Genomic DNA, 12,442 nt, shown 5'->3' with positions numbered 1-12,442 from the left:
AAGGTCTGTCTATATGTACCTAAATTGCTGTAAACATCTAAGGAAAGCTCATAAGTTCACAAAATAGGCAAGAACGTGTGGGTTGATTATAAACAATCATACAATCATAGAGATATGACAATAGGTGGAGCTATAACAGTTGAAAATTTCTTTTAATAATGCTAAATGACCAAAAATTGCAGAAAATGTTTTACACAATGTTTTTATAATTCACACAATTTTTCACAAATATACTTGATCTACATATCATGTGATGGATCTGCTTATTCTAAACACTTTGACCCAAAAGCCACTGCTGTCGCTCAAAATGTTTATTAAACATTTGTTAACTCAATCTACCTGTATGAACTCTAAGACGCTAATAATAAATTTCAATGTTGATTAAACTACTTACAGAGTTCCTTATTGATAAATAACCTTATGCTACTAAAACGCTTGAACCCTGATAATTGCTGCTTGCAGCTATATTTATTATTATTATTATTAGTAGTAGTAGTAGTAGTAGTAGTAGTAGTACGTGGTTTGTTATTACAGATCTTTTTGTTATGTATTCAATATTTATTCATTCTTAAAAGTAAATTACAGCAGCATCTTTGAAGGATGTTTTTTTAAACTGGATTAAAATAACCAAAACATTTTGGTAGGGGATATGTAAAATAAAATTAAAAAAACGTTTTATTAGCGACATTATTGGTCATAAAGTGATCTGCAACTACAAACTCATTGCTTGTCCTCATATTTGTGTACTTAAAACATACTGTACATAAGCTGTTTTACGTACATTGTTTAATTGTAAGTAAAAAAAGCAAATACTTGTGCTTTGATGTACTGATAATAGACATCTATGTTGTGACATCCACACTGCTGAAGGTCACCTTCATTTAGATGAACACGTAAATGTGTTAAGATCTTTACTCTCAATAACTAGATTAACACACACCAAAAATGATAGAAGTAAGAAAGCAACAGTTTACAAAGGATGTGATCATAGCAATGTGGATGTGTTTGTACACGTTTTACATTTTCTTTCTTTATGCTTTGTGTCTTTGTAAAGAGGTTACAATAACTAATGCTCATGAAAGTTTTTTTGTTTGTTTTTGTAAGATTTTATTTCAACTTACATATCAGTTCAAAAATCTAATGTCTGAAGAGTGAAATCAAAAGATGTTATGTCAGGTTTGGAAATAGCGTTCCCCCTTTACACTGTAATAAAATGCAGGGTGCCACACAATTTAAGTTATCCCAACACAAATTGATTAAAATAACACATTTAAGTGGATTGATCGCAAAGCAATCATCAAGAATTGGGTTGTTTTAGCTGTTTTTAAATGAGTAGTTTAAACTAGCAAGAAAAAAACTTTTTTTAGTGTACTAAACCAAATCAATGGTTTAATAAAGCTAAAATAAATAAATAATATTTATAAAAATAAAACTTTTCATATTTAAAGTAGATTAATTTTAATTCCAATGGCACTGTTTGTTTTAAGAGGCCAGCGCCGAACTAGCTAGATAACATGTTTCTGGATTCTTGTTTCATCCACCTACTGATTGTTTATCAGTTTTAACACATTTTCTCACATTTGATAACATCAGCCACAATCAGCTCCATCCCCATTCTAGTCTAATATCAGGTGTGGAGATGTAGAGGTCACATTTTCAGTCATTCTTGATATCTATCTGTGTCAGATTCCAAACCGTACCTGAACAGACTTGTCTTGCATTAGTGGAATTTGTCAGGAAAATAGCAAGATATAGACCTGAACCATTAACAAAGGTCACTGTGAATGACCTCTTTCAAAATGTACAGTTCGATGAGTGTGTGCAGCATGTAAGAATGTTTTCCATGTCAGTCGGGCCTGTAATATGGAAACAGTGCCTAATTGGAGAAGAAAAACTAGTCAGCATGCCTACAAAAAAAGAAACGCAATATTTGCTCTGTACAAGGAAGAGAAGTGGCCAACAAAAGATTGTGTGGAAAAAAAAGGATTGTTATGCTGTTTGCTCACTGTCACTCTCGTTCTCTAGTGTTTTTAGCTTGACCTGAGTGGGTCTTGTTTCCTTTGTCCTAAGTATCTTTGGTAATTAATGGTGAAGAGCGTGTGTAATTGGATTTCTTTGTCATTGGTTTATGCAACAGGTTGACACAGTGCTGTTGGTTTAGCTTAGATGGCATGTTCTCTGCCATGTCAATGATGAAATGTATCGACAGGTTGATGTTCAGTTTCACTTTCAGAAACAAAAGCAGAACGTGTTGTGGTTGATTTCACTACTGAAGTACCATTCTTCTCTAGGAGGAATGTGTTTTCATGCTTTGTATGGCCTGTCGTAAGGTCAGATTATCTATAAGATATGGAAACATGTTGGTACAAAGTGAGGACAGATACATTTTTATCAGTCTTATTTAACTAGAAGTGGTTTATACTTTACCATGTGCAAATATTAAGTTCATTTTAAATGTAATATAAGGTACTTTTTATATAAATGTAATCATTATATTGTATATAGAATCTCTACTTATTGATTGATTTATCTATTATGTACCAATAGCTTTAATTTATTTTTCTCATGATTTTTGAAGATCTAAGTAAATCTAGGAGCTGCAGAAACATTGGCATCCAGACTGTCTTTTTGTATGTGTTACAAAGTAATCAGCTTTGTTGTCTTGGGTGGCCGACAGTTATCTGTGCCATCAGAGAACAATCTGTAAACTGGCATCTTATTCTCAGAAGCCATTCCACTGCCTGCAGCATGTTTCCGTTTGCATACAGACACTCCTTTTAACACAGTTAAAGAGTCTTCAGAGGTTGTGGACTTTGATTAACCACCTGATAATTTGCATTTCATCCCATTTTAGTTGAGCAGAAGATGGAAGCATTGTTTGGGTGCTTCAGTCTGCACCCTTTCATTACTATTATGTTTTTAATATTATTTTTTTCAGTAATTCTATTTTCCTCTTTATCTGTAGCAGTATGGCAGGTTAGGTGTTTGTGTGTGTTTAAGTATGGGTTTAAGTCATTCATTCATTCATTCATTCATTTTTTTTTCAGCTTAGTCCCTTTATTAGTCTGGGGTCTCCACAGCGGAATGAACCGCCAACTTATCCTGCACATGTTTTGCACTGTGGATGCCCTTCCGGCCGCAACCCATCACTGGGAAACATTAATACACACTCATTCACACGCACACACATACACACACACACTACGGACAATTTAGCTTACCTAATTCCCCTATACCACATGTTTCATGTTTTTGGACTTGTGGGGAAAACCGGAGCACCTGGAGGAAACCCACGCAAACACGGGGAAAACATGCAAACTCAACATAGAAATGCCAACTGACCAAGCCGAGGCTCAAACCAGTGGCTGTCTTGCTATAAGGAGATTGTGCTACCCACTGCGCCACGGTGATGCCCATGGGTTTAAATAAAAAAAGCCAATATTTGTTTTATTTTGTGAAAACAATATAAATTGTAATTTAGAGGTTCTTTCTTCAGAAAATGACAATGGGCTATATGCACATCTAGTGTTTTTCTGCCAATGATCAACTTTCGGAAAAAGCTTTGTGACTATTTTCAATTTCACAAGGTTCCTTTTAAAGCATGGATGTTGTAATGTAATTTAAATATAATCAGTTAAATAAATAAATGCTTCATTTGGTTGTTAGCGCAAAAAGAGATGAAAGACGCAGAACGCAGTTTAAATACAGGCACCGTCATGATCTGCAGGCTAGCTCAGTTATTCTATTGACAATTTTGCGGTAAAATAAATGTTTATATTTTAAAGACATGGCATGGCAAAATATAATGGAATGCAGTGCTTTTTGTTTGGTCTGATACCCACTTTATATCGTATCTCAGCCAGGCAGTGAAGATCACTGTTTTAAAAAAAATCAGATCCTAAACGTTGTGATTTTGTATGGGATGACAACCCCAGATTAGCAAAAGGACTAAGCCGAAAAGGTAACTTGAAATAAATACACTTATGAGACAGAAACAGCATTTTTCCTCTCTTTAAGGGCTTTTCAGACTTATTTAGTAAGGTTAAGCCTCAGCCGCTCTGTTTGCATAGCTTTCCTACAAATATATAACCACCCACAGTACTACAACTGTAGCCCACAGAACCCAGATAGGCGTTTGAGAACGATATTGTGTGCACTGGCACTGATCAGGACAGTGACAGTGACAGCACAAGATTTTTGACACTAATCTTGCGATCTTTTATGCGTTCTTCACATACCCGCCATTCCTGCACGTTTCAGTGGTGTCAAAGCATGACCAAGTAAAAGGCGTATCGTCCTTCATTCCAAGCTTGAACGCAGACGACTGAGTGAATTACCAGTTTATCTGATTTGCTTGGCTGCACGTCAGTGGTGGAAACCCTGATACAGCTGTAATGCAGTGTTCTTACTTTATCCTCTGAATCTTACATGTATGTGTAGTCCTACCGTGTTTTTCCCTCATTACTTCTGAAGGCAATCACAACACACTTAAAAGATCATCTCATCTCTACGAATGCATAAATACCACTTGATTTGAGAAATAAGTAAATATTACTGCTCTCAATTTACTTCACTAGTTTCACTTAGAGTTGTTTAAATAAAGAGAAGAAAAAGCATGTATCTTTTGACCTTCAGAGTATGCCATTTCACACAGTATGTGCAACAGCTTTTTTACTTCAACATGAAGCAGTAAACACCTGTTCTGACCAAGATGCCATATCAGCTCAGAACAGCTTTACGTAAGCCAGCAAGGATGAGCTTCAAATCACCTGTAAAGACTCTTTGAGCCTTAACTGAGGACCTTAATCCTCTAGTTTGCCTTCCATCTCGAGCTTAGGGCACTTGCAGCGCCACAAGTTGGCATCGCTTTTGGCCAGTGGCCTCTGGAAAGTCCATTTGTCCCTTGTCAGATTCAGATTCTGTCTATGCTGAACTCTTACTCTTAATTCAGTTTCCAATGTAATTTCTTCTTGTTGAAACTTTGATACATGGAAAAATCTGTTCTATTGTAGGAGCAAAAATGGTAATTGTCATTTTTTATGTGATGGATCAATTAATATTAATTGATCCATCAATGTTATTGAAGAAATGTACCTGATTTTTTCCATAATTGTCGATCTCAATGTGTAATTATTGTTTATAGCACTAATTTCTTTTATCAAAACAGATTTGGTGATGAAACTGGTTTTGTATACTGCTAACATGGACCTGTGAGTTTTCCTGTTTGCCCACAGGTGGACATGGCAGATGACTCACTAGTCCAGTCTTCTTTAGTTTTAGTTTTATTTGCCCAGTGGATCTGGCTAATTAGCAATACAGGCTTTGCTTGGCAAAGCGTGCAAAATGACAAACAAGGTTGTATTGTCCTCCTCCTTTAGCCAGGTAATCACTTTTTGATAGTCTTATCCCTTTTGCCTTCTTTGTCAGTCACTGGTGGCCTGATCTTCCGTAAGCTGTATTTGTCAAACTAAACACTTGATCTGTGTGCAGGCATCAGCCGGAGGTGAGGTCTCGCGAGGCTGAGAATCTCAATTGGGATTTTAAAGAGGACAAATGAATTAGCCGGAGGCTTTGCGGTTACTTTTTCCAGGCTAATCTCAAGATCTTCCCTCTCAGTGTATGAGATTGCCAAAGTCTCCTGGGAAAAAAACATAGATGATGTTTTTTGGAAACCCGGGTGTCAGCTTCTGTCATCATTTACTCATGGCAATGATATGATTTGTAATTCAGAAAATAAAATAATACTCTGTATTTTACCTATAAAATTGAAATGAATGGTACCCCAAAACAAAAGTGAACCTCCATTGACTTTAATTTCATGACATATTTTTGGCTGGAACAACGTGATAGTGAGTTAACAGAACTAATTTTTGAATAAACTACACATAAAAATATTGCAGTTGGACTGATCTTATTATTCTTTATTGATTTTAGTATGAAAAAACAATACATTTAAACAATGTTAGTAACTTTGTTATAGAATTTTAATTTTACAACCTTTGTCCAGCATCCTTGGTTCTGCAGTAACAGTGTTTAACCAGTAGAGGGGACTGGCACTCTAGATGGTTGAAAACTGGCAAACATTATCCTCTCCTCATACACAATACCTTGTCTATTTGAATAGACCTGTCCCAGTTCATTAAAGCAAAGTACTATCCACTCCAGACAGTCCCTGTTGAGTCTTTTCTGTCAAGTCTTGACTTCGTTCATTTGTTATTTTGGTCAAATAAATGGAGTATGTGCTGTAGTAACAGAACTGGTACAAGTGAGGTAAGCATAAAGAGAGCCTCAATCTAAACAAATTGGTTTTCCACTTCCTTAAATGATGAATGCCTTTAAAGGAGGGCTGATGTAGAATACAACAACAGTTTGCTCTATTGATGTAAACTCAGGCTTGTCACTAAGATGCTATGAACTCGAGCAAAAACTAATGTTACACCTTGTCCTCAAAAACTAGTGATTAATTTGCACCTTGTCATGCGACTTGAACCTAATCTCTTTCCTTTGACCTGTACAGTTGCCTGCTAAAATACAGAGGTAAGCAGACTTGGCTGCTTTAATCATTGATTGGTCGCTTGATGGGTCATGTGTGTGCTGCAAGAATCCTATCGCTGATTGGTTTATTTGGATCAACACTTCCTGTGTTTCCTTTTTGGTCATGTGCACACACTCTAGGGTTCTGTGTTGAGATTGGGGGCTTGTGAAAGGGGCGTTTAAACATCTGATTGGCTCAAAATCTCTGTTGAAAGCAAAGAGGTGGCGTATTGGAGGAATATCACTGTTTCATGTGCTAATTTGCCATCAAGAACTTGCTTGTTTTTTTTACTACAAGCACACACACACACACACACACACACACACACACACACACACACACACACACACACACACACACACATTTCTATACAAAGCTATTAGTCGGATAACAGTTATGATGAAACAGTGAAGTAATGTGCACTCTATGCATGTGTAGCCCTAAAATCGTACCATAACAGTTTTTATGACCATATCCTGTTTTTTGAAAATATGGGTATTATTTATTTGGATGGCGATGAACACCCTTCACTTTGCAACGCTTTGTTGTGATTGGTGAAACACGCTTTTTCAAAAATTAGCCCCAAATTTAAGCTTGTTTGCTCTCTGTGTTCTTCTGCCATTGCAGCCCACTATATATCAAACTTGCAACCATCTACAAAATCCAATGGATTAAAGATTAATCCCTCCATCATTTCTGTAGCGAACTCTAATCCGTGGTATGTATATGATACAATTATTAATTTTTATTGGTCCTTTTATCCAATGCCACTCAGCAATGTCGGACCCTGTTTTTCTACAGTTAGGTTTATGTTTTATTGGAGTCGACCAGATGTACCTTTTGATCAAGGCATACCGCCTTGAGTTGGACCTCTGAATCTCCCAATTTGGCCATCCACCCGAAGCCCACCCGATCATGCAAAGGACCCCCCCCCCCCCCCCTTCATTCCAATGCAGGGAGACCACAAACAACTCCAGCTTGAGAGATTATGATTTCGTTTTTTTTTTTTTCAGATTCACCAAAAGTGCAAAAAGCAATGTAGCGTTGGACGTGACGCCACTTATGTCTTCTGCAATAAGCAGGTGAGGCACAAATAGTGCTCCATGTGGTGCCCCTCCCATTTTACTCCCCCCTTTTTTTTCATCCCAAGAGTGTTGGCGGGACCGCTGAACGCAAAGCTGACCGGTCGCCCCAGCGGATCTGGCCGCATGTGGATCGAATCAGAATTATCCACTAATTGACTATTTACTGGGCTCCAGAAAGGCCATAATGGACTTGATATTAAATCTCCACAGAGTATTTAAAGCATGCTTCTGAGTGCTCCTTCGAAGAGCCGAGTCCAACGTTTTACAAGGAGGAGTGACTTAAGCTGCTGGGTCAGAGAGTTGCCTTGCCAGTGCGGCTCTCAGGCGGGATTTAGGGACGACAGTGGGAAGCTGCAAGTGGAGGGCAAGGGAGATCTCCTCCAATGAGTTCCAGATGCCCCCCAGTCCCAACTTAGATAGATGTTGCAAGCTGGAGTATTCAATGTGAGGCTTAAACCTGGCTCTGTTTTAATGGAGATAGACGGCTTTTTATGTGGAAAGTTAAATCGCATGAATCTTATAGGTCCAGTTTGTCTTTTAATGTGCTACCAAAGCTTTGGTTAAAAAAAAGGCAGGCCGGCAAAGTTTTGATCAGATGACAATGAAGGCTCTTTTTAAGTGATCTTAGATTTATCAGATGGGATTTGGTTGTAGAGAGTGTTTCAGTTTTTAAAAGCATATTAAAGTACCACATGACACTTCCTGTACTTGAACTTAGTCAAAACCAGAACTGCACGCTATTGAAGTTATGTATTATACAATGATTATTTACTTCATGCTTGTGTGTCCTATTACTCTATGGCTGCTTTATGGGGTTTGTCCTTGGACTGTGCATTGCTTATGTAAATCAAAATGTGTTTGTAGTATTTCAAAGAGCAAGAATCTGATGTTCTCTTTTCCTCGCTCTTAGGTCTGCTTGGTTTCATCAGCAGCCCAGTTATGCTCTAATCAACACTGCAGGACCCATTCAGAGGAATCAACTTAAATTCCCATTTACCTTTTAATGTCATTTTATATTTGATCATAAGAAGGTAATGCTTTTATGTATTTACTTTGTTTCCCTCGATCCTGAGAAACTTTTTTATACAACTGATTTTTGTTATTTGTAGTTAAATAAAATGACAAAAATCACATCACCTAGCACTTCTGCTTATCATTGAATTATAAATGTACGTGAAAGTAGTTTAGCAGTTATTCTTATGCAAAGTGGATTTTCACTGACAGCTCAAATTTAGCCTTGTTTTAAGCCAAGACGACTATGTTTAGACGTCTGTTAGACATCTTTTAAGAAACAAAAAATGCTTTTTGGGTATTTATAGGAACTAGCCACCAGGATTTTTTATTTTTATTTTTTACCATAAACTCATTTCCCTTTACCTGGTTGCTTTCACACCATCATTACTAGGATCTCTGAAGTAACATAAACCAGCCAACAGCAAAAAATCAGTGCTGCATTCAACAAAATCAACAACTTGAGGCTGGAGGAGACTGTGTTGTTATTGTGTATTGTACGTTTCATGCTAATGGAGAAGAAGCATAAACTGTGATTGAAATAACCATAAGGAGGATTACATACTTAGTGCTACATACCTGCTACATAGTGTCATAGCGGCTGAGAAAAAAAAAAAACAGCAGAGAAAAATAACTGGTAAATGGTGCTAGCATTAGCTTTAGTTTGTCTTGTAGTATTTTTTTTATATTGTCATGCGGTTTCATGTCATGGATTCACAAATTCGGTGAACACTTACACTCACTGGCCATTTTAGTAGGTAAACCGGTCCAACTGCTCATTAACGCAAATTTCTAATCAGCCAATCACATGGCAGCAACTCAGTGCATTTGGGCATGTAGACATGCTCAAGATGATCTGCTGCAGTTCAAACTGAGCATCAGAATGAGGAATAAAGGTGATTTAAGTCACTTTGAACGTGGCATGGTTGTTGGTGCAGACGGGCTGGTCTGAGTATTTCAGAAACTGCTGATCTGCTGGGATTTTCATGCACAACAATCTCAAGGGTTTAGGGTGAATGTTCTGAAAAAGAGAAAATATTGAGTGAGCAGCAGTTTTGTGGGCGCAAATGCCTTGTTTATGCCAGAGGTCAGAGGAGAAGGACCAGACTGGTTTGAGCTGATAGAAAGGCAACAGTAACTCAAATAACCACTTGTTACAGCAGTGATATGCAGAAGAGCATCTCTGAAAACATAACACGTCAAACCTTGAGGCAGATGGGCTACAGCAGCAGAAGACCACACCGGGTGCCACTCATGTCAATTAAGAACAGAAAACTGAGGCTACAATTCACACAGGCTCACCAAAATTGGACAATAGAAGATTGAAAAATCATTGCCTGGTCTGATGAGTCTTGATTTCTGCTGCGACATTCGGATGGTAGAGTCAGAATTTGGAATCAACAACATAAAAGCATAGATCCATTCTCCCTTGTATCAGTGGTTCAGGCTGGTGCTGGTGGTGTAATGGCGTAGGAGATATTTTCTTGGCACACTTTGTGCCCATTAGTACCATTTGAGCTTCGTGTCAACACTACAGCCTACCTGAGTATTGTTGTTGACCATGTCCATCCCTTTATGACCACAGTGTACCCATCTTCTGATGGCTACTTCTAGCAGGAATACACGCCATGTCATAAAGCGTGAATCATCTGGTTTCTTGAACATGACAATGAGTTCACTGTGCTTAAATGGCCTCCACAGTCACCAGATCTCAATCCAACAAAGCACCTTTGGTATGTGGTGGAAGGGGAGATTCGCACCATGAATGTGCAGCCGACAAATCTGCAGCAACTGCGTGATGCTATCATGTCAATATGGACCAAAATTTCTGAGGAATATTTCCATTACATTGTTGAATCTATGCCATAAATAATTAAGGCAGTTCTAAAGACAAAAAGGGGTACTATAAGGTACTTAATAAAGTGGCCAGTGAGTGTATGTCTCTATAGTTTTTAATGTGCTGGGTTAGACCCTGTTCTGATGTAGGGACTTATTTAGTTTCCGCCAAATGGTGTTCCTGAAACTAATCTTATCTAAAATCTTAAACAATAGAAAATGTTAGTTTGTGAAGTGTAACGGCATGGCAACAAAGCAAACTGCATGATCAAAAATCACAAATAACACATCTGGAATTTTATAACACACTCAGGTTGGTCAAAATTTTGATTGTTGTTTATGAATTATTATTTTAATTAGTCTGTTTGTTTCTTTGTTTGTTTGTTGTAATTAAACATTTGATTTTTGTTCTCTACCAATTCAGTGTGACTTTATGAATTCATCAAGAAACAACAAAAAAAAGGTAAAGTTAATTTAATGTGTGCAAACAACTTGAAATACGGAAGCGTTTAGTTATGTTGTATCGTCTCTCTTTTTTGTGTGAGATTTTTCAGCTTAAATTATATAGTGAGTAAATTCACCATTATATGTTCTCCTAAGGTATCTCATTTTTCCTTCATTAGGAACACTGGGCTTAGCAGTGATATCCCAAACCACTTTGAATTTGACTTGTGGCTGTCTGCCCGCAGAAGCTGTTTCACATTGTCGACCTCTTAAGGATTTTTCAACTCAGCCAGTTTACTTTTGGTTCTCTGTTCTCTTAATGATCGTTCTTTAAGCTCCATCTGTTGACAGGAAACGTTTCTGATGTTGCGCTATACTAATTGAACAGATTTGGACAGTGATTTGTGCCAGACTCACATCTCAAACTTATCTTCCAGCTCACACTTTTTGTTCACCCTACAATTCAAAAATGGAGGAAAAGGATATACTGTAGGAGCCAATCCAAGACCTAAAGCATTCAGGTATTTCTGAGTTATTTGATCATTTGAGTAGTAAATTGGGCCCATTATTAATCGATTTGGTGTTTTAGTATTTATTAGCTTCATAGTTCTTAAACAAAATAGAAATTGCATAGCATCAGTACATTGTAATTTCTAGAGAGATTTAATTTCCAAAAAAACAAAGACAGGAAAATTTTTTTTGTTTGTTTTAAACTTTATTGCATTAATAGGAAATTATAAGGATCTCTTAATAACATCCAGCAAATGACTCCAACCAATCTTTGGGCTTGGCACAAGTTTTGCACATACTAACATTTCAAGAGGAAAAAGGCAGCCTCAGTAACTAGTCACTAGTGTTTAGGTTAACTAATAACACTATTTTTTTATTCATTATACACCCAATATCTCCCAAGTGTTAATTGGCACACATATTTTGTGCCGCTTACAAACTGAATACAACTGTTTACACAGAATAAAACATCTTAAAAGGACAGTTCACCCAAAAATAAAAAATCTGTCATTATTTATTCACAAAATGTTTGACTTGTGTGGCTTGTTATTTTCTACACAAGACAAGGGGTCTCATTAAATTATAAATTAAACCTGCCAAGATAATTTACTACACACATTTGCATTATTTACATGTTTTCCCCTAATTCACAACAAGTATGTAGTATTTTTTTTCTTCTTAAGCTCATTCTAATGTTTATAAATTTAAAGGTTTCTAAATTAACAATCTTGAAAAGTGATTTGCTAATATAAAAATAGAACATTTTATTGTAACTATATATTATTTATATATAATAAATTCTAGAATATATTCAAATATGTTTTAATGCAGATTGCATATACAAATCTGTATGAACATGTTTAGTGTATGAGACCCAATTTTTTGTAAAATGTCTGTTTATTTTTATTTACTTATTTACAGTGAAAGTCAGTGGGGTCCAGTACTGCAAGAATGAAAACAATATGTTGTCCTGACTCATTGGAAAAAAAAAGTCTCTTTCAGCAAAAAGCTGTGCAAAAGC

General features: G+C 36.8%; 1 protein-coding gene across 16 annotated transcripts in view; it reads left to right on the top strand.

Annotated features, from left to right (window-relative positions):
* Positions 1–8,758, top strand: part of brip1 (BRCA1 interacting helicase 1) — a 112,916-nt gene extending 104,158 nt beyond the window's left edge. For 9 of the 16 annotated variants that reach the window (XM_073923339.1, XM_073923335.1, XM_021466284.3 and 6 more), the window contains one exon: positions 8,531–8,758. In XM_073923339.1, the coding sequence (XP_073779440.1) occupies positions 8,531–8,568 (38 nt within the window). In that variant the 3' untranslated portion in view covers positions 8,569–8,758. Of the gene's footprint in view, positions 1–5,490; positions 6,164–7,548; positions 7,618–8,530 lie in introns of those variants that run through there. The other 7 variants (XM_073923336.1, XM_073923331.1, XM_073923333.1 and 4 more) reach the window with 2 other exon arrangements.
* Positions 8,759–12,442: the final 3,684 nt, after the last annotated feature.

The sequence above is a fragment of the Danio rerio genome, chromosome 15, assembly GCF_049306965.1.
Source record: "Danio rerio strain Tuebingen ecotype United States chromosome 15, GRCz12tu, whole genome shotgun sequence".
Classification (NCBI taxonomy): Eukaryota; Metazoa; Chordata; class Actinopteri; order Cypriniformes; family Danionidae; genus Danio; species Danio rerio.
This window is presented reverse-complemented; position numbering and strand designations above follow the sequence as displayed.